A 27,640-nucleotide genomic window follows, 5' to 3' on the forward strand; every position below is an offset into this window, starting at 1 on the left:
TCCAAAAACTATGGTAGTATCTATATAAAGTTTTACTTCTAAGGGTAAGCAACTGTCCCTGAAATCAAAATTGCTAATATAACAACCACAAAAATGTTTATTGTATATTGTATTTTAACTCAAGAAAGAGAATAGTAGAGAACTCTAACAATCCAAATATTGCAAATGACTAACTAAAGCCAAATTAATTGTAGTAAAGTAAAGAAGCCAATAAGCAATTATACCTGCAATTATCCTCCCCAAAATTATGATAACTAGAGACTGGGAAGAACCTAGGACAACATAGCTGACAGCTGTTGCTAACATGCATAACAATATTACCGGCCTTCTTCCTGATATGTCACTCCAATGACCCTGTAATGTACATGAAACATAAATATAACATGACCTAAAAAGTACAAGATTATACCACAGATACTGTACAACTTTTCATTCAAAAAATTAGTTACTATGAAGTTGTGAAAGTTAATAAAATATAACTAGAGTACTAGTATTATTAACCTATTCAATGGATGCAACAGATGCTCTCATCTAAAGACCTCCACCTTACTACAATAGTGTCCCTGAAGTGAAGTAAATATAGGAAGTCATATACTTTCTAACTACTTTGACCAATCATTAAAATAATATAAAGGTCTTTCTTATACAGTACTATGGAAACTTGCAACAGGTTAGTAATCAGAAAATTAACCTGAAATTTACAAAAATAAAGTGCCAAGCAAAGGTCATACCACTGTACTCACTCATTAACTACACTACTAGGTCAAATGACAATAAACCTCCTGTGTTGTTTTTTATTTACTTAATTATACTCATAAGCATCTGTTCTTGATATAATTATGTTTATACAAAGGAAAATTTGCATCAATGGAAAATGCATTTTAAAATGATTGCCAAGTGAAAAATGTTTCTGATCAGTTCGGTTGAACCAGTTCAGCCATCATGTGGAATTAATCAGTGTTACAATGCATATGGATCACGTCACATATTACATGAACTGCCAGCTCTTGAATAAAAGACAGCATTTAAAAGAGCAGAGTCTTTAATCTTCAGCTATAATGAAGTCTTTGAAGGACAAAGATACTTTTACCTTGCAAGCTGTGCTACCTGAAGCTTTGGAAGTAAGTAAATATATACATTCTATATACAGGCAGTCCCCGGGTTATGACGGGGGTTCCGTTCTTGAGACGCATCGTAAGCCGAAAATCGTTGTAAGTCGGAACATCGTCAAAAATCCTAAGAAAATCATACTTTTAATGCTTTGGGTGCATTCAAAACTATGTAAACTGCATTCTTATTGCATTTTTCATCAAAAAACCTTTAAATATTGATTATTTTGCATTTTTGGTGTCATATTTCATCTGCCAGATCAGCGTTTGTAGGCGTCGTAACTCTGGAGCATGCGTCATAACCCTGGAAATAATTTCGGATGAATATAATTGAAAAGCGTCGTAACCTCGGAACGTCGTAAGCCAAGACCCGTCATAACCCGGGGATTGCCTGTATATTCCACCATTCAGTATTTCAGAATCAGCTTCAAGTGCTTTCAATTGCACAAGTCAAAGTATCTATATACTGATACATGGGAGAACAAATATATAAAATGTAAATTTTTGCAAAAAAGCCAGGCAGGAATTTACACGTGAATGGGGGCTTTGCCTTCCTTAAACTTCACCAAAAAATGGGATGCACCCTCCAACTTTTCCCTAATGTAATTTAACCTAAGGGGGTATCTGCCTAATTTCCATTACTGTACCTTCTACTATTTACCTTTTCAAGTGTACGTGTACAAGATCCAGTGAGCAAGACAGAAGAGTGCTTTGATACATGAATAATCACAAGTAGTTCTTATAAACACTGTTTTGCTTGTACTGAAATCTGACTTTCATGGTCAAATGCAAGTCAAGCTCTTTTAGAAAGACGCAGTGAAGATTGTTAAGGTCATTCATGGCAGCTAGAGGAAGATAACACGACCCAATTCATCTAACAATGTTTTGAATTTTTCATATTCTCTATTACATAAACATTTTTTTTCTTTATAAAGGCTCCAGCTCCAGGTAAGCTAAAAATACTTATCTACAGAAGATTTTTAATAAAGTATGATTAGCATACAATATCAAACTGCAATGTACCTCCAATATTAATTTCCTTTTTAATGGAAATTTCAATATGAAACGTTCCTACACAGATGGATCATGGCAGATGATAGCCAACATTTCCCCTGGAGCCAGGACAAAATGTCTGAGAAACTTATTTTTGTTTTGTGATGTCTTATCACCTGACATAGACCAGTTCACAATAAACTGGGTTTCCTGCAGCACATTACTGGTGAGATAGCTAGGAAACACTTTCTCTTTGATCTAGGCAACATGTCAAATAACAACATCTGCCATTCTGAATTGCAAAGATCCTTACTTATGCTTTGCTAATGTCTAATCATGTGATGTATTTCATCCTTATTCAAAAATAGGAGAGTACAAAAAACCACCAAATTTTCATTTATTCTCAGATTACGTTTCCCTTAAGGTTCTCATAATGTTGAGATATCAACCAATAAGCTTTAATACTGTATGCTGTAATTCAAAGCCCATTCAACAATGTACTATGCTTTCTAGAATGTTGCATTACATATACTTCTGCTTCACTTATGATCTCTCTCTTAATTCTAAGAAGCACTAAGGAAGAACATGCAATAAAAACAAGTAAAAAACGAAACTAAATGGAACACCACAAGCAGGCTAACTCCACAGGCCAATAAACTTACCATAACAGGACAGGTGACAAGCTGCAGTATGCCATAGATGGAACTAATAGCTCCTGCTACAACATGAGAGGTGCCAAGATCACGTACTTGAATGATGATCAGAGGGATGATTAGGCTTGCACCAACCAAGTCCTGGAAACACCTCAACAGTGAAAGCCACAGAACTCTAAATTAAGCTTCTACTGAATAAATTTCAGCAGCCACCATGCACCCTGTCTTAAAAACTATTCTTCAAATGCTGCACACCTGCAGTACATGATGCAAAGCAGTAATACCAGCCATTACCTGACCTATGGTAAAAGTGAGAAAATATTCCTATGAAAGGAATCATTAAGACATCAAAAACAACAAATATTCTGGAAAAAATAAAACACTGTATTAAAAGCACTACTTGAACGGAAGTAATTTACAACACAGCTGAAACTAAAAGAAGCATTATGTTATACTGTAAGTAGCTTTACACTGTAAAACAGAAACCTCAGGCAGCCTGATTTCCCAAAACACAAAGAAAACCAAGATAGTACATATTTATTAAAACAAAAATTAAAAGAAAGAAATTTACAATATAGCAAGGTACAAAAAGCAATGTAATCCACAGCAGCCATATTCTGAAACAGTCAACCATTCTAACACCAACCCAACAAAGATGACCACCATCACACTCACACAACACTGACCTTTCAATGAGAACTAAATTGTGAAGACAGACTGCAAAATCTATGAATTTAATAGGTACTATCTCCTAAACAAAACAGTATTATGGAAGCCGACAACACATATGGAAAAGCTAAAGTATGGATAATAGTCCATTGAAAATGAGCCACTGATTAAGAAAAGTGAGCCAGTTGTTGTAAGCCCTGTGATTACATAAAGATGTTTCACTGAAAGAACAGTAACAAATGTGTACTATATCCTATTATGAAAATGCAATGAGTATCCATAATGTTTTCACTAGGTTACCCTACCAAGATATATTTGTGTTCATCAACAACCAATTTTAAAGCTACTCACTGCCTATTTCTCCTTCTGAAGGAACTTTGGTTATGCAGTCACTTTAGGTATAGTATTTTACTCTTTTCTTCATTATTCCTCTCTAAATACTAAATTTACCATAAGTTTTGTTTCACAGATGCAAATATTTAATTCTACTCTTGCTTGACACAAAAAAAATTCTGAGTTAAATGAACAATCAGGCTACTTTTCTTCTCATAGCTACAGTAGTAACATATCCACTAAAGTATTTTGTCCTCTTCAGTAGGCTTACAGTGATAATAATGAAGATGATTATAATAAATAATACATAATAACTAGCAACTAAATTATTACACTATCAACAAAATATTCATAACACAACTAAAATATAATAATCAACGGGTATTTTACTTGATATACAAATAGCTTTTTCCATACATACTCATATATACACCTATATTTACTTCCTAAATGTTCCATAGATCTCCAGTCTTCTGTTTCTAAGATGCCGAAAGAAGAAGGCAGTCTCCCTATGCACTTGTGCACTGGACCCCAGGATGAATGACAGCGAGAAATGAGAGACAGGAAGGAGGTACTCATTATGTGATGAATAGATGTGTATGAAAAATTTGCTTTGTATTTGAAAAACAGTTTGTTTCATCATAACCCCAATAATCATATCGTATTCATAAAATTGTTATGGAGGTGGAAGGCTTAGATGCTGAATGACCCAGAGTATTTGTTTGGTTCATCATCTCCCAACAGAAGGCTTACACCATCAATGAAGTTGAGGACAGAAGATGGACACACCCTTGGTGGGATCATCTATGCTGAATAAGCTTATGACTTTGGCAATGACAGCATAGGCCTACTCCTTGGAATTCAAGTCTGCTAAAAATCCAAACATGAAGTTTTTATGATAAAACAAAGTTTAATGTATACTTACCTGGCAGGTATATATATAGCTATATTCTCTGTCAAACTGGCAGACATTTTCAAAACTCGCGGCAAACGCTATTTACGTAGTAGTTCAGGTGACCACCACCCCATTCCCGTGGTGCTGGCGCTCGGAACCATTCCCATTTTTGTCAGATTTTCTCTGAACCCTGTCTCCTGAGGGGAGGAGGGTGGGAATTTAATTATATATACCTGCCAGGTAAGTATACATTAAACTTTGTTTTATCATAAAAATGATATTGTCATGTTACAATAAAGTTTTATACATACTTACCTGACAGATATATACTTAGCTATAGACTCCGTCGTCTCCGACAGAATTTCAAATTTCGCGGCACACGCTACCGGTAGGTCAGGTGATCTACCGCCCTGCCCTGGGTGGCAGGACTAGGAACCATTCCCGTTTTCTAATCAGAATTCTTCTCTTCCACCTGTCTCCTGCGGGGAGGCTGGGTGGGCCATTAATCGTATATATCTGTCAGGTAAGATGTATAAAACTTTATTGTAACATGACAATATCATTTTTATACATTCAACTTCCCTGCCAGATATATACTTAGCTGATTAGCACCCATTGGTGGTGGGTAAGAGACAGCTAACTACTGAAATAGACAGGTAAACAACATATGTTGTAGGTATTAATAAACCTTGGTTCCTACCTTATTAGGCTGAAGACTTCGCGGCTACTGCCTTGGAGTCTGCTTAGCCTCAAGAGCCTCAGCGAGATATTGATCTATGGCTAAGAGTTCTTGTGGGTCTGCCAATGGGGTCTTATCCACTTACTCGGCAGAGCCTAAAGGCCTTTGTCATTGGGTGCTATTCCACTAACATGACAATACACCTTGTTCAAGGAGCAACACCGATCCCGATCACCTGATCCTAACATCCATGTTAGTTCTAAGATTGCAAGGAGTTATCCCCGAACTCCTTACAAACAACCAAAAACTCGAAACATAATTACACTTTCATTTACAAAATATATAAAAAAAAAAAAATTTTTGTACTCCCCTACTAGCCATACATACCCTTGATCCCCTACCAGCAATGACACTATGCTCCCGTGCGACATCAGTGAGCTTGCTAATAGAAAACCAAGCACATATCTGACAAGAGGGTTTATGTACGATAAAACAATATTTAAGGATCAGTCTTTGCTCCAAGACCCAGCACTGTATCTGCTGATACAAATGGACCTAGAGAGAAGCACTTCTCATAGGTCACTCTCACATCCTTCAGATAATGAGATGCAAACACTGAATTGCACCTCCAATATGTAGTCTCAGTGATATTTTTTAGAGACATATTCTTTTGGAACGCCAAGGACGTTGCTACTGCTCTCACCTCATGGGTCTTGACCTTTAGAAGACCGAAGGATTCCTCCGAGCAGTTCTTGTGAGCGTCCGTAATTACGCTTCTCACAAAGAAAGCCAAGGCGTTCTTGGACATGAGTCTTTTGGGGTTCTTCACCGCACACCAAAGACCTTGTTGACAAGCTCCCATCTGTCTCTTCCTCTCTAAATAATATTTAAGAGCTCTCACTGGACAGAGAGACCTCTCTATCTCTCTGCCTACGAGGTTAGATAGGCCTTTTACCTCAAAACTTCTGGGCCACGGTTTTGACGGGTTTTCGTTCTTTGCCAGAAACATTGTCTGGAAAGAACAGATGGCAGCATCTCCTTTGAACCCCACTGTGGAATCTAGAGCGTGCAATTCGCTCGTCCTCTTGGCTGTAGCGAGAGACACCAGGAATAAGCATTTCCTAGTGACGTCGCGGAAGGAAGCCAGATGTAAAGGCTCGAATTTATCCGATGAAAGGAATTTCAGTACTACGTCTAGATTCCAACTAGGTGTTCTAGGAGTAGCTGCCTTTGAAGTTTCAAAGGATCTAATTAGATCGTGTAGATCTTTGTTGCTTGCAATATCTAACCCTCGATTCCTAAATACTGAAGACAGCATGCTTCTGTATCCCTTTATTGTTGAGACAGAAAGGTGTGATTCCTCTCTCAGAAAGAGGAGGAAATCGGCAATATTCACTATAGAGGTACTGGAGGAGGACAGCTTCTGACTCTTACACCACCTCCTAAAGACTTCCCACTTTGATTGGTATACTCTTCTCGTCGAAGCTCTGCGGGCTCTAGCGATAGAGCCCGCAGCCTTGCGAGAAAAGCCCCTCGCTCTGACAAGTCTTTCGATAGTCGAAAGGCAGTCAGAGCGAGACCTGGGAGGTTGTGATGAAACCTCTCGAAGTGGGGTTGTCTGAGTAGATCTGGTCTGTTTGGAAGAGATCGGGGTGGGGAAGTCCACTATCCACTCCAGTACCTCTGTGAACCATTCCTGGGCTGGCCAAAATGGGGCTATTAGCGTCAACTTCGTGTTCTTCGAAGCTACGAACTTCCTGAGCACTTCCCCCAGGATCTTGAACGGGGGAAAGGCGTATGCGTCCACACCCGACCAATCCAGGAGAAACGCGTCTATTGCGAAGGCTCTCGGATCTTCCACTAGAGAGCAAAAGATCTCTATTCTTTTGGAGAGGAACGTCGCAAACAGGTCTATGTGAGGTCTCCCCCACAGGGACCAAAGACTTCGACACACTTTCTTCGTGTAGAGTCCATTCTGTGGAAGGACCTGATTCCTCCTGCTCAGTCTGTCCGCTCTCACATTCTTGATGCCTTGAACAAATCTTGTGTAGGAGAGTTATGCCTCTTTCTTCTGTCCAGGTTAACAGGTGTCTTGTTAACTGAAAGAGGGAGAAAGAGTGCGTGCCTCCTTGCTTGCGTATGTAAGCCAGAGCCGTGGTGTTGTCCGAGTTTATCTGTATCACCCCGCCTCTGACTATCTCTTCGAAGAACTTTAAGGCTAGGTGTATGGCCACTAGTTCCTTGCAATTGATGTGCCAGGACACCTGTTCCTTTGTCCAGGTGCCTGACACCTCCCTTGCTCCTAACGTCGCTCCCCATCCCGACTCCGAAGCGTCGGCATATAACACTTGGTCTGGGTTCTGCAGGGCAAGCGATACGCCTTCGTTCTTTTGAAGAGGAAGGATCCACCACTTCAAATTATCTTTTACCTCTTGTGGAAGCGGGAAGATGTCCGAGAGTTGTCCCGTCTTCCAACTCCACACCCCTTTCAGGAAAAACTGAAGAGGGCGAAGGTGAAGCCTTCCCAGAGAGAAGAACTTTTCTAGTGAGGACAGGGTCCCTAAAAGGCTCAGATAATCCCTCGCTGAACTGTTCTTTCTCTCTAAGAAGCTCGAGATTTTCGACAAACCTCGAGTGATTCTTTCTCGCGAAGGAAATACTCGAAAACCCCGAGAATCCATCTGAATCCCCAGATAGACCAAGCTCTGGCTGGGGATCAGCTGCGACTTCTCGAGGTTCACGAGTAATCCCAGCGATTCTATCATGTTCCTTGTTACTGATAAGTCCTCCAAGCACTGAATCTCCGACTTGGCCCTGATCAGCCAGTCGTCCAAGTAGAGGGAGATGTTTATTCCCTCTAGGTGAAGCCATCTTGCCACATTCGCCATCAGGTTGGTGAATACTTGCGGAGCTGTAGACAGACCGAAGCACAGAGCCCTGAATTGAAAAATCTTGTCTCCTATTACAAAACGAAGATATTTCTTTGACAAATGGTGAATGGGAACGTGGAAATATGCGTCTTGCAAGTCCAGAGAGACCATCCAATCTCCTGGACGAAGAGCCGACATTACTGAAGCGGACGTTTCCATGCGAAACTTCTTTTTCTGAACAAAGCGATTCAGAGCGCTTACGTCCAGAACTGGTCTCCACCCCCCCGATGCCTTTGGTACTAGAAAAAGGCGATTGTAAAATCCCGGGGAGTGTGGATCCTGCACAAGTTCGATGGCCTCCTTTTCCCACATTTGTTCCACCATTTGAAGGAGAGTCTTTCTCATTACAGGGTCTCTGTACCTCGCTGACAGTTCCCGAGGCGTAGATGTTAGGGGAGGGCTGTTCTCGAAGGGGATTACATATCCCTTCTTTAGGACCGACACTGACCAAGGGTCGGCTCCCCTTTTTGCCCATACTCCTGCAAAGTTCAGGAGTCTGGCGCCTACTGGTGCTTGAAGGAGCAACAAGTCATTTGGTTTTCTTGAAAGGCCTAAAGGAAGACCTTCCTCTCTTGTCAGAGCTCTTCTTTCTGGCAGGGGGACGAGCCGCTGTACCTCCACGAAAGGGCTGCTGAGGAGGACGAGAGTCCTTCTTAATCGCCGACACTACAGGGCGTCCTTTCTTGGACATTTGTGTTAGTAGATCTTGTGTCGCCTTCTCAGTTAGCGAGCGAGATATATCCTTCACTAACTGAGAAGGAAACAGATGATCCGATAGAGGGGCGAACAATAAAGCAGTCCTCTGGCTCGGAGAAACCCCTTTTGATAATAGGGATCCATATACTGATCTCTTTTTCAGGAGACCAGCACCAAAAAGGGAAGCCACTTCTCCCGAACCGTCCTGTACTGCCTTGTCCATGCAAGACAGGACGCTATGGAGAATCTCTGGGTTTTTAAGAAACTCCGGATCTTTAGATTTGTTGGCCAGAACTCCGAGTGACCAATCCAGAAAGTTGAACACCTCTAAAGTGACAAAAAGTCCCTTTAGAAAGTGGTTCAACTCCGAAGTGCTCCACGTCGCTCTGACCGATCCTAAGGAGTGACGTCTAGAGGCCTCCACTAAATTGGAAAAGTCCGCATCTGCAGAGGCAGGCAGAGAAAGACCCATAGTCTCTCCTGTCCCATACCAAATACCTCTCTTTCCATGTAGTTTGGAAGGAGGCATGCAGAATACCGTCTTTCCTAACTCTTTCTTCTTGTCCATCCAAAAATCTAAAGAATGGAGTGCCTTCTTCATCGATATTGCAGGCTTCATTTTCAAAAAGGCCGAAGATTTTGCCGTAGCCGAGCTCGAAAAGAGAGAACGAGGAGAAGGAGGAGCCGCCGGACTAAGAGAATCTCCAAACTCTTGAAGCAATAATGAGGCTAAGACCTTATAACTCGAGAGTCCCTCATTAGCAGGAGGTTCGTCATCAGAACAACTCGTCTAAACCTCGATCAGACGAAGGAGAAAGTTCACGTTTGGAGGGAGAGTCCTTCCAAGACCTCCTACCCTCTGAAGGAGAGGAGCTCCTATTTGGAGAAGAGTCATAAATTCCAGGAACGAGAGGAACGTCTCCGACTCCTGCCCCTCCTGGCTCTTGCTTGCCTTCCTGACTCCTGATCCTGCCTCCTGATCCACCTGCCTCCTTGACTCCGGACTCCTGGCCTCCTGACTCCGACTCCCTGGCTATGACCTGTCAAGGACTCCTGGCCTCTTGCCTCCGGCTCCTTTGCCCCTTGGCTCCATGACTCCTGCCTCTTGCTCCTGGCTCTGCCTCCTGATCCGAAACTCCTCCTTCCTCTGCCTCCATGGTGGCCACCTGGGCTCTTGCATCCTGGGCTACCTGCCCTCCTGCCTGGAGCATGACTCCACACTCCTGGCTCTTGGCTCCTGCCTCCTGGTTGACTCCTCACTCCTGGCTCTTGACTCCTGCCTCCTGGGTGACTCCTCACTCCTGGCCGGTGCCAGACGTCTGATAGGTTCATCCAGGTTCGTACAGGAAACCTCACCTCGAGTAGGAGTATCGATCCTGGCGGCAGATACCTCCATACGTCTGGAGGATCTTTTGATCGGAAGGGAAGAGTCTTTCCTTCTAGGAGGCTCCTTTGACAGAACTCCTACAAAAGACGAAATCTGCTCTTGCATCGCCATCATGAATCTCTTCGTAACCTCCTCTTTATCCTCTTCGGGAGGAGGGGAAGGAGGAGGGGAGGAGTCCATAGCCTCCACCTCCTGCCTCCTCACTCTGGTTGAAAGAATGGCTCTTCTTGCCTTCTTCACTCCCGAGGGAGACTCCTCAGGGAAGTTTCTGGGCTCGAATCAATAGTCGGAGCCTTCCAACTCCTCTTGAGTGGCCGAGATCGATCTGAATCCCTCCAATCACGTCTCGGAGATGAAGATCCCCGACGACGAAAAAACACTCACGCAGGACACTTTACAATAGCGATCCTTGGCAGTCTGGGGTGTCACAGAAACCGCCGAAGGGACACCTGATCGGTGGGGATTCTCCACAACCTCCTTTCGGTTTTCGACATTCCTTCTCCTCTGGGCATGTGAGCTTGGAAGAGGTCTAGACCTAGGAGCGTTGCTGAGCCGACCAGATGCCCCCTCCACTACACTGGGGACACTCATATCACCGTCCACTGAATAATCACTAGCCTTACCTTGTATGGCAGCCATTTTGTTTTCCATCAACTTGAAGGCTGCTTTTAGATCCGCAAGTTCTTTCGCTGAATCTACAGGTTCTGCAATAGGAGAAGGGGCTGCAATGGAAGGAGAAGTAGCAATACTTACCCTTGGGGAAGATCCCAAGCTAGGAATTAGTTCAGATCTAGAACTACTTAAACTACTATAAGAAGCCTTCCTCACTCTTTCTCTCTCTAACTTTTTTAAATAATTAGTTAGATTCTTCCATTCGTTCTCACTCAAATTCTCACATTCCTTACAAGTATTAGTAAAAGAACATTCATACTCCCTGCAACCCTTGCATACCGTGTGAGGGTCTACCGAAGCTTTCGGCAACCTCACCTTACAGCCTACATTCACACAACGTCTCACAACCATTCCAGAGTCAGACATTTTTAAAGAAAATTCCAAAATCAAGTCCACAAAACAGTCCACAAAAGCGTATGCCAATCCAACAATCCAGATACGTCACCAAAAGTCGGTCAAGAAGATCAATTGCCGGTGAAAAAAGAAAAACCAATCGAGAGGAACCAACAACAATGTTGACGGCCCGGGCGACAGAAGAATTCTGATTAGAAAACGGGAATGGTTCCTAGTCCTGCCACCCAGGGCAGGGCGGTAGATCACCTGACCTACCGGTAGCGTGTGCCGCGAAATTTGAAATTCTGTCGGAGACGACGGAGTCTATAGCTAAGTATATATCTGGCAGGGAAGTTGAATGTATAAAAACTTCATTTTAATGTATGACACTTACCTGGCAGGTATATATATAGCTGATTGACACATTTGGAGGTGGGTCAAAGACAGCAACATTGTTAGAGTTCAAATAATTAAAAATTATTATATCACCCTTGGTTCCTTACCTGCTAAGGTAGCTGACTTCATAGGTCCTGCCTCTGAGCCTGCTTAAACCTTAGGAGCTCTCAACTAGGACATGGCCTGTTTGTTGAAGAAGCTAATACAGGGTCTGACAACTGGACATGACCAATGTGTTGACAGGAAACCCACAGCATTCAATGCTAGGAATTTGTTAATTTACCTGAACTACACACATACATCACCCAAAAAACAAAACACAAGACTGAAAAGGGAATATCCCTTCTCAGACAACCAAAAAACACCATCACCTGATTAAAAGTTCCCTCGCATATTAGTAAGTCATGGGGTGGAAACTCCTTTGCCCAATACTGTACCAGAGGACACGTATGGACCCAGAGTCTGACAATTGTCAAAAGTTGTCTTTATATCTCTCAGATAATGAGAGGCGAATACTGAATTCATTCTCCAAAACGTTGTCTCAATAATTTCTTTGAGGGCTAAGTTCTTCTTAAATGCCAAGGACGTAGCTACCGCCCTGACTTCGTGAGCCTTAACCTTAAGCACTCCGAAGTTCTGTTCTTGACAAAGCATATGTGCCTCTTTAATAACTCCTCTCATAAAGAAGGCCAAAGCATTTTTAGTCATGGGCCTACTAGGGTCTTTGACTGAACACCACAGAGAACCAGATGTCCCTCTGATGCATCTTGTTCTTTCCACATAAAAGCGTAAAGCTCTCACTGGGCAGAGAGCTCTCTCCTGTTCATGACTCACAAGATCAGACAGACCCAGAATATCAAAGGATCTTGGCCAAGGGTTAGAAGGGTTCTCGTTCTTGGCCAAGAAGCCTTACTGGAAAGTACAAACTGCCTTGTTATGCTTCCATCCAACTTCCTTATTTATCGCCTGAAGCTCACTAATCCTTTTAGCCGTGGCCAAGGCGACTAAAAAGATGGTCTTCTTCGAGACATCTCTCAAAGAGGCCTTGTCTAAAGGTTCAAACTTACTCGAACCTAGATACTTCAAAACGACGTCTAGATTCCAGGAAAGGGGTCTGCATTGAGGTTGCTTCCTGGTTTCAAAAGATCTTACAAGATCCCTAAGATCTAGACTATTGGAAATATCTAGACCTCTGTGTCTGAACACAGAGGCTAGCATACTCCTATAACCTTTAATCGTCGAGATCGACAACCCTACTTCCTTCTTCAAATAAAGGAGGATGTCTGCAATCTGGGTCACAGAGGTACTGGATGACGACACCTTCCTCTTCTTACACCACTTACGGAAGGTCTCCCACTTCGACTGGTACACCGTGATTGTAGAGGTTCTTCTAGCTCTAGCCACTGCACTGGCCACCTCTCTAGAGTATCCCCTCGCTCTGACAAGACTTTCGATAGTCTGAACGCAGTCAGACCTAGAGAGAGGGTATTCTTGTGAAACCTGTCGAAGTGCGGTTGTTTGAGTAAATCTACTCTGAGGGGCAGTGTTCTTGGTGTATCCACTGTCCATTCCAGTACCTCTGTGAACCAACTTTGGGCCGGCCAATAAGGAGCTATAAGAGTTAGCCTTGTTCCGTGGCTCTCTCTGAACTTCTTCATCACCTTTCCTAACACCTTGAACGGAGGAAAGGCGTACGTGTCCAGACCTGTCCAATCCAACAGGAAGGTATCCACTGGGTCTGGAACTGGTGAACAGTAGTTCGGTAATCTTTTTGTTTTGGCTGTAGCAAAAAGATCCACTACTGGCTGGCCCCACAAAGCCCACAGACTCTGGCATACTTCTAGATGTAATGTCCACTCCGTCGGAAGAAGTTGTCCTTCCCTGCTCAACAGGTCCGCTCTGACATTCTTCTCCCCTTGAATGAACCTGGTGAGCAGAGAAACATTCTCCTCCTCCGCCCAAAGAAGAACTTCTTTCGCCAGACTGTACAGGAGAAAGGAATGCGTCCCTCCTTGCTTGCGGATGTATGCCAGAGCTGTGGTGTTGTCCGAGTTGATCTGCACTGTCTTGTCGTGTACCAACTCCCTGAACGACTTCAAGGCCAAGAAAATCGCCATCAGTTCCTTCCTGTTTATGTGCCAGGTCACTTCCTCTTTGCTCCAAAGACCTGACACTTCTTGAGGACCCAGCGTCGCTCCCCAACCTGCGTCCGAGGCGTCGGAGAACAATGTTAGGTCTGGGTTCTTCTGCTGGAGTGACATACCCTCTGCCAACTTCCCTGGAGTTAGCCACCAACTCAATTCCCTTTTGATTCTGGAGGGAATTTGAAACTGGAAGGAATCCGGTTGCGATATTCTTGGCCAGACTTCTTTCAGGAAAAACTGTAGGTCTCATGTGAAGCCTCCCTAGAGAAATGAACCGCTCTAGCGAAGAGTGTGTGCCCAGTAAGCTCATCCACTCTTGCCGAGCATCGGTCTTTCTCTAGGAAGTCTTGCACCTTCCGAAGGCATAGGGCTTGCCTGTCGGGGGATGGAAAAACCCGAAAAGTCACTGACGAGATCAGAATCCCCAAATAAACTATCTCTTGATTGGGAGTCATCTGAGACTTCTCTAGGTTCACTATCAGACCCAATTCGTTCACCAAATCTAAGGTCTGTCTTAGGTCCTCTAGACATTGTCGTCTTGACTGGGATCTTATCAGCCAGTCGTCTAAGTAAAACGAAACTCTGATCCCTAGCAAGTGCAACCACTTCGCCACGTTGGACATCATTCTCGTGAACACTTGGGGAGCTGTACAAAGACCGAAGCAAAGGGCCCTGAATTGAAAGACCCTGTTCTGGATCACGAACCTTAGGTACTTCCTGCAACTTGGATGAATTGGAATATGGAAGTATGCGTCTTGTAGATCCAGGGTCACCATCCAGTCCCCTGGACGCACCGCTGCCAGTACTGACTCGTTTGTTTCCATGGTAAACTTGGTCTTTTCCACGAACAAGTTTAGTTGACTTACGTCCAGTACTGGTCTCCAACCTCCCGAGGATTTCGCAACCAAGAACAGCCGATTGTAAAACCCCGGAGATTCGTGGTCCAGAACAGGTTCTATCGCTCCTTTCTCTAGCATGGAAATGACTAGGTCCCACAGAGCCTTTTCCTTTACTAAATCGTTGTAACACGCCCCTAGGGCTTTCGGAGATGTCGAAAGAGGAGGCTTCCTCAAGAAGGGGATTTTGTAACTTTCTCAAGCTACACTGATGGCCCAGGGATCTGCATTCTTGCTTTGCCAGACTTCCCAAAACTCCTGGAGTCTGGCTCCAACTAAAGTCTGGAGGACTTGATTCTCAATGCTTAGAAGAGGTCTTTGACCCCCTTTTAGCAGGTAATCTCTTCCCTCTAAAGGAGGGGCGAGCGAAAGTCCTACCTCGAAAGGGCTGTTGAGTAGTTCTCGACTCCTTCGGTGCCTTCTTAACCAGTTTGGAAGGCAAGAACTTCCTCACTGAGGACATTAGAAGATCCTGTGTTGCCTTCTGAGATAGAGCCAGAGGTATATCTCTAATAATCTCCGACGGAAACAGCTGGTTAGACAGAGGCGAAAACATTAACTCCGACTTTTGAGAGTTTGACACCCCCTTGGCTGCAAAAGAACACAGTAGCGATCTCTTCTTAAGAACTCCTGCTGTAAACAGAGAGGCAAGCTCGTTAGCCCCATCTCTAAGAGCTTTATCCATGCAGGACATAATACTCTTTGGCACCTCCAACTCCGACGAATCCTAACTTTCCAACATGCGCGCCAAGGCCCCCAACGACCAATCGAGGAAGTTGAAAACCTCGAACGTCCGAAATATTCCCTTTAAAAGGTGACTGAACTCTGACGAAGTCCACCAGATCTTGGAAGAGTGTAACGCTTGTCTGCGTGAACTATCCACAATGCTGGAAAAGTCTCCCTGGGAGGAGGCAGGCACTCCCAGGCCAAGACTTTCCCCCGTGGCGTACCACACTCCCGACTTCGAGGCTAACTTGGCTGGAGGGAAAGCGAAAGAAGACTTCCCTGCTTCCTTCTTCTCCTTCAACCACGCACTCACACGTTGAAGCGCTTTCTTCGCCGAAATAGAGAGAGTCATCTTAAGGAATGAGGACTTCTTGGGGGTTTTTGTCTTCAAAAACTGCGAAAGGGGAGACAAAGGAGCAGAAGGCTGAAACTCCCCTTCAAAAAGCAAAAGAAGACAGGAAGTCAGGATCTTATAATCCGAAGAAGGATCCATACTCTTGTCTTCAGCAAACTCCTCCACGTCCTCTTCTGTTGAAGAAATGTCCTGGAAATCATCGTCCGTAGAACACTATCGCGGTCTTGGCGAGCAGAGGACGGGTCAACGTCCTGCCGCCTGGGCCGGTCCTGCGCCAAACGAGACAAGCTCTGCGTCCTGTACAGCTGCACGATCGTACGTCCTCGATAAACCGCTGCGTCCTGTCTCCCTGGCCAAAGCCGAACGAGAAGGAGGTAAACTCTTGTCATGCGTCCTCTTGGAGGACTTCACGGGTAGGGAATCATCCTTATGTCTACAGGCAGGTTGAATGGGAGTCTCCCAAGAATTGACGAGAACTGCTAACTTAGCCTGCATGTCTCTTAAAAAGTCTCAAGTATTCTCTTCCTGACGAATCGAGCGCGACGGAGGAGAGAGTCGAGCAGGGCTAGAACGACGAGGAGAGCGATCTTGAACTCTACCCGAAGGAGAGTGAAGAGGAGAAGGAGGCCAAGCAGAAGGAGGTGATTCACGTGCAGAACTAACGGCTCCCAAAGAAAGTCCTGCGTCCTCCCTCGAACGAAAGATCTTCCTTTTAACAGGAACTGCGTCCTCATCACTCGAAGACAATATCTCCGGACTACTCCATCCTTCACGAACATGGGAATGTCTCTCCTGAGCCAAGGATGTCCTGAAGGTCCTCTTGAGGGGACGCGAAACTTCTGAATACCACCGTTCCCTGCCTGATGTCGAGCCATTAGAGGACGCGCACTTCCCAGTTGCGCCTTTTCTATGGCGTACTGCAGCAGCCTGTGACGTAACAACACAACTGCCTGAAGGGACGACTGACCGTGACAAAACCCCTCTCGCCTCCCTTCGACTGTCGACATGCCTTCTCCCTTGGGTCTGGGAGCTTGACAGAGGTCTAGGTCTAGGAGCACGAGAGAGACGATCAGACGCCCCCTCCACTACACTCTCACTCACATCAAAACCACTCACTTTGTCGGTTAACCGCTGTATTTGGTCGCCCATAGAAGCAAGGGCAGCGAACACTTTCACATATTGTGAATCCTTCGCCTCCTCCGATACAGCAGCGGGCGCAGGAGAAACCTGGGGGGAAGGTTCTACAAGTTCTACGTTAGAAGGAGCTGGAGAGGAAACAGATTCACTCCTTTTACTTCGAGATACAGATCTCCTCACACGATCTTTCTCCAACCTGTCTACATACTTCGTGAGGATCTTCCACTCCTTCTCTGTCAAATTCTCACATTCTATGCATCTATTCTCCCAAGTGCACACAACCTCTCTACATTTCTTGCAAACTGTGTGAGGGTCCACCGAAGCCTTCGGCAACCTCACCTTACACCCTTCTCTCACACAAACTCTAAACATACTACCTGAATCAGACATATCCAAAGAATAATCAAAGCGAATGCCAAGCCAACGTTCCAAGTACAATACCAAATAATCCGTCCAAAATCAGCGAAAAGTCGGCAACGAGTTCGAAAATCAAGCAGGGAACCACCAACAATGTTGACAGTTCGGCTGGCAGAGAAAATCTGACGAAAATGGGAATGGTTCCGAGCGCCAGCGCCACGGGAACGGGGTGGTGGTCACCTGAACTACTACGTAAATAGCGTTTGCCACGAGTTTTGAAAATTTCTGCCAGTTTGACAGAGAATATAGCTATATATATACCTGCCAGGTAAGTGTCATACATTAAAACTTTTTTTTCATTCTGTGATACCAAGGGTGTTCTTTATGAGACTAAAAAAAAAAACACTTTCCCACTTAGCAACATGGGGTGCCATTGACAGAACATGAAAAATCTGAAGAAGAGGGCTGACAAATTGGTGGCTCTAACCAAGAAATTCAATCTACAAAATAAAGAGGGAACACATCATCTTCCTTCCATAGGTCAAGACCATACAAAAAACAAAGAGAAGGATATGGCCACTGTCCAGCCTAATAGCTTGCTTCTCTTTGGCTGGTGACCCATAGCAAGTTGAACTGTGAGTCCAACAAAGAATTGTTTTCATTTACTGATTCTCATGGCTAATTACTATTGCTGCTTAGCTTTTTGTATGTCCTGTTGGCTGTAGACCAAAGTTATTCTATTCCCTTGTAAGAGATAACAGGGTCATACTTGGTAGATTCCTCACCAAAAGCATGTGAGTCACTGCTGGAGGCCTAAAGTAAAGGGGATTGAATACTATTAGCATGCGTGTTGAGATCATTAAATGTGAAGAGTACCAGTTAAGTTTGTTCTAGTTACTGCTGAAGGAAGACTCCTTGTAGGAGATGTCTCAATCACTCAAGGGTGTGGCTTCTAACAGGGAAAACCTGTGAGACATACACTGATCTCAAAGATCTGGGGTGATGAGCTAAATTCTCAGATCAAAATTACTCAAAGACTGTTGCTGTACGTAGTGCAAAACAATTAACATAACATGAAATGGGCAACCAAACAGAACCCAATAAATGTAAAAATTACTTCTTATCACTTATTAAAGGACAAACGAATCATTTAAATTTAAACAGAAAGCAGAAAATAAATGAGTAATAAAAATAGAGGAAATCCTTAACAAAGTTAACACCTTGAAAAGGACAGATAACTTGATGACAAAACTGCAGGCCCACAAAGAGTGAAGTTATATAGGTTAATATAAACCTCAGGGCCCACAGGACGCATACACTGCAAGACTACCTTTTAGCCCTCAGTCTTACATACAAGGGACTGGTGATCCTGGGAATAATTAGGACAGTAATATAAGCATGTATGAATAAAGGGATCATAATGACAAAAAATATAGCTGCAGTACTTCTCACTGATGACCACCAAAATCATAGGTAATTTCTGTCAAAGGCAAAGTGATATCTGATGATGATAAAATCTTGCTGAAGATGTACATAATATTCCTATAACAAAAAAAAGTTTGTCTGTTAAGCTGAGAAAAAATGCACATGCATAACCTAAAAAACTATAGCTTTCCACTGAAAAACAACAAACATTTGAAAGATGCTATTATATTTCCTATAAAATAGCAGATAATAATACCAATTTCAGGTGAAGGTTGAAAAGAGGATCATGAGATGAACAGAATCAATGTAATGCATTCCATTCTAACCACATAAAAAAATAGGCTTTTCATATCCATCTTAGGGTAAAACAGAAATCCACATATGTTGCAAGTATTGCATAGGATTTTACTTCTAAACAACCTTGGTTTTTTTTCCACCAACAGGATATTTAAAAAATTTGGATATGTATAAGATACAGTAATTAAAAATACCAGCTATTTTCCATTGAGAATCCAACAACCTTGTGTTTCTCTTATCACAGGAGATTTACAAAATCATTTGGGTACCATCTTCTCCCTACAGTTTGGAACGGGTTAAAATAACGTTGAAACTTAATGAGAATTCAAAACTAGTCAAGCTGAATTTTACACTCATATCTCATAATTGCCACAGACCCTTTCTAGAATGACCCTGACTTACACAAGTAGAAGGAACAATCATCAAAGACATTGCTGATATTTGTTTACAAAACTAGCATATTACAAAACTAGCACATCTTTAACATTTTCTCCTTTGAAACTCAATATGATTATTACATGCCAAGATGGGTACTACCTAATTCACAGCATGACCCCAAAAGATAATAACAGATACTAAAATTAAAATATAACAGTAAAAAGCTTTATCTACAACAACAGTAAAAAAGCTTTATCTACAACAAGAAACAACAAAATTAGGAATAAAAGCCACAGCTAAGACTATCACTAAAAGACTACAATTCTATTAGAAAATATTACTTAATAACACAACCATGACAACAATTAACACATACCAAGATTTAGGAACGGACATTCTAAAAATAAATAAATAAATAAATAAAAAAATAAATAAAAACATGAAAACGTGAAAATCCCCAACGGTCTTCTTCTAATGACAGTTTTACATTAAAATTGCAAGGCAAACTGTTATCCAACCACGTGAATTGGCGCTTCACAGGACAATTGTGGATTGCAATGTTGTCTTCTACAGAAGACAGAAAAAGAGGGTACAGTATACACTAGTGCTGTTATATTTTGACATCAAATGCTATATGTAATAATTGTTATCTTTAATCCAACAACATACAGTATATCCCACAGCCAACCTTAATACCCCAACCCAATTTAACCAATACTTCAGGGCAAGGGTACCTTCTGGAGTGCATGGATATTTTCGTAAAAAAAATTGACAAATTTTCTAAGACAATTTGTATTTTTCATAGCTACAAACCCTCTGTCTTAACAATAGGATAATTTCTAGCACCTAGCTGGATCCAGTAAAAAAGTAGATGAAAGCAAGGAATCTTGTGGTATCTGGCAACGCATGCGTAGATCGGGTGAAGAGTGGTCAAACGCCGAAGATCTACGCCAGTCTTTCTTTACCGCCTTGGGACGAGAGTTGGGTTTCTTCCTTGGCTTTGGACAACTATCCCTAAATCCAAATAGCCTAATCCACTGGTTAGCTTTAATTACAGACTTTTCTTAACAGTAGTGAAAAAGCACTTCAGGATGACAAGTACCTGGATAGAAGCTGGGGCATATACAGTACATTTTCTCAAGTAAATCCTTACTTCATCTGTCCTAAACTACAAAGGCAGTCGACTCTAAAAATACTATGTTCTAAATTTTGTAAAAAATACATTTTACTTCTGCCATATTTAGCCATACATTAATGTCACTTATTGGTAATCTGATCAATGACCTACTACAACTTAAAACTGAACTGGATTAACGAGAGGTTAATGTTAAGGATACATCTAACAACCATGGAACTTGGAGCAAGAAATGCAGAAATTTCTACCATAGCTACGTATGTATTATTCTTAAAAATAGACAGTAGGTAATTCAAACACGAAAAAGTAACAATAAATACACATAATTATGTACTGTACACAGTCATTCTAATGCATGCAAAATAGGCCTTCACCACAATCGTTGCTAGTTAAATCCTATTGAAGAGAGAAATACCAAATTAAAGCAGTTTTTTAATCATTACACATCATGTCATTACCACAGCAGGACTGGAAAATAGCTGTATAGCACCATACAGAGAAGTGATGGCACCAGCAGCAACATGCGATGTGCCTAAATTTTTAACCATGGGCAGAATTAAAGGCAAAATGAGGCTCACTCCTAGGAGATCCTGAAACAGCATTAATGGTAAGAAAAATTAGGCATAATTTACATTTCATTACATTAAAAAAGCTTCGGTAGATTCTGCAAAATTTGTCACAGATTAGAAAAACCATAGACTTTTTACAGACGCAGTAATAGTACAGTTACGTTTAAAATGTATACGTCCTGTATATGGTATTTGTAAATTCTGCATGACTATCACAAAACAAAACTAACAAGTAACTTTGTAAAGCTAAGGCAAAAATTGTTCTCAGAATATTTTTCAAAGCCTACTACTACATAATCCCCAAATAGGTTGGTAGGCAAAGATTGAAATTCTTGGTACTGTATAATCAAATAAATGTGTAAAAAGTTGATAACAATAATATAGATCATAATTTGAAATTGGGTTGCTTTTGGTAATCCCTTGGTGTAACACCTTTGTGTGATAGTCATTTAGTTCAAAATACCACAGATTAAAATTTTAAAAAAATGTGATTTCCTTATTCTTTGATATGCTATTAGTTTAATAATCTGATGTCTGATAAAAGTTAATAAAGACAAGAAAACTTGTGTCCCATTTATGTACTGACAACACATGTACCCACAATTATGCATTAGTATATATTAGTGAGTTTTCAGCATTTAATTGATAATATTTTTATGTGAATAAAGGATAAACAAACACATTTATGTTTATCCGGTTTCATGTAGGGCAGAATATTTTACTTTTCCCTGAACCTACCTCCTCAATTAATACTTTGACATTTTATTGTGCTGAGGAACACAATAAAATATACTCGCAAATTGGATGATACAGTGGTCCCCCCGTATTCGCAGGGGATGCGTACCAGACGCCCCCATGAATAGTTAGAACCTGCGAATAGTTGGAACCCCTATAAAAATGCTGAAAACAGCCTATTTTGTTAGTTAAAACTCAAGAAAAACCCACTAAAAATCTTTACACTTGGTTTTTTAAAGTTTTATCACAAAAAGTGCATTTTATGATGAAACTGATAAAAAAAAAAAAAACAGGAATTTGTGGATATTTCTCATAGAAAAATACTGTGAATATGCGAATTTTCCGCGAATAATGCAGGAAACGTGTGAGTCCGCAAATCTGGGGGGTCCACTGTATATAAAAATTCAATGAAATTATTGTGATAAAATATCAAATTCAATTATTGCTGTAATATTTATTTTAGTAGTTTTGTTATAACTATATTTTTCAGTTATGTGGTTCTATACATTACATGGAAAAAGTTACAACAATTACAAAAGATTATATATATGGTACAATACAATACTTAGCAACAAAAAGTTTTTGACTGTCTATCAAGTGGGTGCTCATCGTTAAAAAGCTTCCTTTTCACAGTTATTAATTACCCTTCTTACATTACTCCATTAGTGGACAAGAAAATTATCTACATGAACTGTGCATTTTAGAAGCATAAGTCACTGTATTGATTAAGAAATAATGTTTTCTTTTCCAGATTTCAAATCTTCACCCTAAAATATGTACATATGTATCTACAAAGCAAAAGTCATTCATGCTCATGAAAATTCTTACCAACCTCAGGATGTGGTAAAGTTACTCTTTTATGCAAAAAGGAAAAATTTATTCTAGTCCTTTTTAAAAGATATATGCAATGGTTACTTATAAAATTTTTGCTTTCTAAGTTATATAGGAGTGTATAATTTATGCTAAATACAGAGAACTAGATACTTTGGAACTTACCAAGAATCCGAGGATGTAAATGATTAGCTGAATTCTTGAAACATTCATTTTAAATCTTGTTGTGCTGCACTGCAATCAATTCTACAATTCATATACCGACTCTTGAAAAGCATATCTTTTCTGATTTGTCAAACACACAACTGAACATCTAACATCCCTGAAATTGGAAATTCAAGCTAAACTATATTTATCTTATACTAGATATAAAAACTTTAAAATCTTTTACATGGATATACTACCTTCTGTAACAGTTGGCCTAATCATCGATGTTTTGTAACAAAAAAGTTAACTAGCAGCAAATAAGCAAAGGGGTGGAAGGATTGATGCAAAATAATTTTTTACAACAATGTTTTGTAAATACCTGCTGCTGTACTGTACAAACCATTGGCCTAATTTAATTCAGAAATTTTCAAAGGGAAGCACCTCTACCTCCACCTACACGATGCTGAATTTTTCAGGACTGATTGTGACTCAATGACGCTACCACTAGACCACTATATGTAGTTCTGTTATTAGATTCTGTATTGGTCAAGGAAGCTTTTGTGTCAATGGCATTTGGCATTCATTACCAATTGCCAATCATGTGAAGACTAAGCCCATTACTACTTGGCTACCCCCATTGGTTTTCCAATAGCCTATACTACCTATCAAGTACCTCCCCCTCGGCTTCAAAAGATAGAAGCATCCTCTTTTCTGGCACATGAGAGTTTGTAATCTTGTGCAACAGGAAACCAAGCAATCTTCAGAACTTCACAGTTTCTTCTTATGACAACCTCCTCATCCATTTCATCATAGGCACTGTCCTAGCTTTTACCTACATCCCTCAGCCAAGGGTGATACCCTTAGACATGTATCCACCAATTTGAGTCTCTGATACAGGATACTGGAAATGATGATAACATTTTCCTGCATACCTTTTTTCATATAGTTTGAGAAGTTTGCAGTTTAATTCATGAGGAAAACCTGACCTCAACTTATTAAGTGTTATCAGAGATGGGCTGTGGTTGTACCTAAATGGGGTTGTTGTCCATGAAATCACTTCTTATCTAAGCTCAACTCATCAAACATGACCTAACCTGACAAGCTTAGTCTAGTTAGTCTATCAGTGAGTAGCCAAGATTAATGACATGACATTACATAACAACAGGCCCAGAGGCATCACTATCCAAAACGTATAGATAAACCTATAATACATAAAACTAGTTATAACATTTTCACATCTCTGATAGAAGTCCACTGACAATGGATCAAAGACGATTTGTCTCTATAATGGAGACACATGAACCTGATGCATTATAAATGACAGAGTGAATGGAACCTTTAAAAGAAAACCATTTTTTTCAGGTGTTGAAATGACCTAATCCCAGTTATGTATGTCTTGGGCATTTTTGTGTAGTATGCAGTATGCCACTAAGAATACATTATAGCGTTGGCTAATATAGCACATTCCTCTTGTAACAAGATGCAAATCACATCAAATTACAATTGAAGAGTCTCAAGGCCTTAATACATCATCCTGTGGAAAGGGTGCTAATTATTACCTTGCCCCTCACATCCCTCATGGAATCAACATCAACACTTGACATACCTATCTACCTAATTACTGGTACCTAGCCTATTACCTAGGATACTGAAGTTAAGCCTAGTGCTTGATAAAAACATAGAAACTTGTGCCACTAAAGTAGTGATGGTCATAAATTACTAAATAAGGCCTAGCCTACCAAATACTATCAACCCAATCTTTGGAGGCCTAGCCTAGGCTTAAATCTTAATACCTTGGCTACTGGTACTGTTTCTTTTTTTTCTAGGGTCCTACTCCACTGAAGGCACTCTGTGAGACCTGAAAACTTGATTCATCGTAGGCTACCTATATACTAGCCTATATATACTAATAATACAGACACATTCTAAGATTTTTTCTTTCATTATACAGACAGTGAAATCTACACTGTTACAGTAGCTAGCACTCAGAAAACAGAAGTCTTTAATTTTTCTTGAACGAATTGATATTTTCAGTCCTCCTGGTGTGAGTGAGAGCTTATTGTATAGGCTTTTTAGCAGCAAATATAAAGGCTCTAAAGCCAACATTCCAATTGCATCTTGATTCGAATACCTAACTTACGAGTCCATCTGTTGCTATCTTTGTGTTGACTCAAACCATAGCAAGTAGGTATAACCTAGCTACCTTAGAAGTAAGGTATTAGGGTAATACCCAGCAAATCATTCAAATATCTCCGACGCCCAGTCTTGATAGCTTGGTAAGTCATCACACATATTTAAAGCATTATTCTAGCTTTAATAGGGCGCCAATGCCAATCAAATATGATAGATAAGTCTGGCGTAAAAAAAGAATCACTGGTTTGGTAGCTCAGCTAGGTATCTAGGTATGTGGTTCGTGCTCCTGCCTTGCCAACCCTTGACTAATGTCAGTTTAGGTATATAACCTCATCCAACGGCCCTTAATCCTAATTCTTGCAAACAATTCAAGCACAAACAATCTGGCAAACAAAGGAGATCAGCCTTACGTAATTAGGTAGCCTGAATGATGCCTGTGTTTAAAGGCTACTCGTGAAACAGGTTGACTGCCATTCGTAGGCCCCAGTTTGATAGCCTTACGAGTTGTGATAGCTTATCGTTGATTTTCCATCCATGTTTTCGTCCATTTACTTTAGTAATTCAATTAATAACATCACTGTTTTCTATTAAAACCTTTCATACAAGACTTCCTTACGAATCGCAGGCTGTGAGAAAAGGGTAACAAGTGCTATCAACACGTATACACCTTCTGCAGACGAAAGGTAGTGACACGTTGGACATGCATTTAAAAAAATTTCTAAATGTATCGTTCTGTGACGTAACTATTGTTTACGTTCGAAAGGGTGGAAACTTAAGATGCGGGCGTTCGAAGGTGAGGGCGTTCCGATTGAGGAAAAAACTTAATTAATTTTTTAAATGCTTATTGTTTTTCTTTTCATGTCAGTGAGGCATGGCTTATCATATTGTGAATGCACAGTCTATTCCTGTTAATGTTAGACTGTGATAGCTTTGTTCCTTGAGCTTCATATGCCAGGAAAAGTATTGCTTACACTTTCCCCAATTTTTGAATAGATGCTCCTTTTTGAATAGATGCTTCTTCAAGTTTTAATTTTCAACAGTGTTAATCGTCTCTATTTCAATTCTCGTTTAGACAGTTTTCTAACAGTAGTAGTTTTTTGTCCACTGGTCACACCTGCTGATATAGAATGAGTCTAATAATTAACTTTATGGCCAGGACCTGATGTAAGAATTGGTATAAAACTCATTAATTTTCGTAATATTGCGCGGCAAGTTTCACTTTATGACTTATAAGCTGCGTCAGAAATGTTGGTTTAAAGATAAAATCAAGGACATGTCTGTATTCTGCTCTCCAGTCTCTTTTCTGGCTTATAATCTCCATGGCCTTTGTACTAAAAAGACGTCTGACATCTTGATAAAAAGGCTATATAAGTAGTCAACGTCACGTGTAAACATAAACATGAGACTCAAGATATATGAGAATCTTAAAAATTATCTCAGACCAAGTGCAACCTTATCATAGTACGGCAAATCAACTAAGAGACACACACAAAAAATTATATAACTGACAGAGGTGATCCGATTGCCTCAACATATTGGAGATTTATTTGTTTGCGTTCCTGGTAAAATATTCATGTTCTGTTGGAAGAAGATTTTCATTGAGGAAATTGAACGAAAATGGAGATTTAGGTGTCTGGTGCGTAGATCAGTTGTTTGCATCGTTGTTAAGTTTTATAGATTATCCTTGGAAACTGAGATACGGGACTAATTGTTTCGTAAGTAGCAAGATAAACGGTATTGGAACAATACAGCTGCTAGCAATCGTCAGATCACGAACTCAACTTCATCTAAAAACTGCAATTTAGAAATTATTTTATATGCTTGATTTAGTGCTAACTTGTTCCCGCCAGGAAGGTGAATATTAATTTCCATGGTACATCTGTCGTGATACCGATCCAGTCATACAAAGGCAAACATGGCTGCCAATCTTAATCTCGGTCACGGAACAGGAGTGTTTATAGATAGACTCATCTTGAATACAAACAAGCCAAACTTTTGTTTGTAGGATTCACAAAAACGACCTTATTTTCTGCACAAATAAACGATCTCTCTTGATTTTCTTTATTGTTTTCAACACAATCTTGATAATGTTTTCGTTTGCAATAACGCACACGCTTCACTGATTTTAATTTGCATGAATACTTTTGATTTCATTACTAGGGGTTGGTATATTTATGCAATGTATGAATTCATCAGTACAAACGCACATACACATCTATCCATCTATTTATCTATCTATTTATACATACATAAAGATATAGACAGATAAGTTTTTATTGCTATGGGTTGCTACAGCTATGCAGTGTATGAATTCAGTAGTATACACACACGCATACAGATACAAGCATAGTATATACACACATAAATATAATCATATACACACATGTCTAACACAATTGTAATCTATCTATAACTATATATGTAAGTATAGACAGACAAACAGACATAGATATATATACTCGCGTATATTCATATCCTCATATTGTCACTTACAACAAGAGCGCAAGGGAAGCAGCTTTTTTTTTCTTTTTTAATTAAATAGCTTCGAAGTGATTTGACACTTCATCAATTTCATCAAGAACTCTTCAGTCCGTTGATCCAGGATTAAGGAAGGAATTGCTTGTGCAGAG

The 27,640-nt window shown here is 40.9% G+C and overlaps 1 protein-coding gene across 5 annotated transcripts in view; it reads right to left on the reverse strand.

Annotated features, from left to right (window-relative positions):
- LOC135195525 (major facilitator superfamily domain-containing protein 9-like) overlaps positions 1-27,640 on the reverse strand; it is a 45,209-nt gene that overhangs the window by 13,597 nt on the left and 3,972 nt on the right. Inside the window, exons 2-5 of one of the 5 annotated variants that reach the window (XM_064221771.1) lie at positions 22,896-23,052; positions 21,054-21,185; positions 2,765-2,896; positions 225-354 (exon numbers count right to left, since the gene is read on the reverse strand). In XM_064221771.1, coding sequence (XP_064077841.1) covers positions 225-354; positions 2,765-2,896; positions 21,054-21,185; positions 22,896-22,943 — 442 coding nt within the window. In that variant the 5' untranslated portion in view covers positions 22,944-23,052. Of the gene's footprint in view, positions 1-224; positions 355-2,764; positions 2,897-21,053; positions 21,186-22,895; positions 23,053-25,420; positions 25,748-27,640 lie in introns of those variants that run through there. The other 4 variants (XM_064221769.1, XM_064221767.1, XM_064221768.1 and 1 more) reach the window with 4 other exon arrangements.

The sequence above is a fragment of the Macrobrachium nipponense genome, chromosome 16 (assembly GCF_015104395.2).
Source record: "Macrobrachium nipponense isolate FS-2020 chromosome 16, ASM1510439v2, whole genome shotgun sequence".
Taxonomy (NCBI): Eukaryota; Metazoa; Arthropoda; class Malacostraca; order Decapoda; family Palaemonidae; genus Macrobrachium; species Macrobrachium nipponense.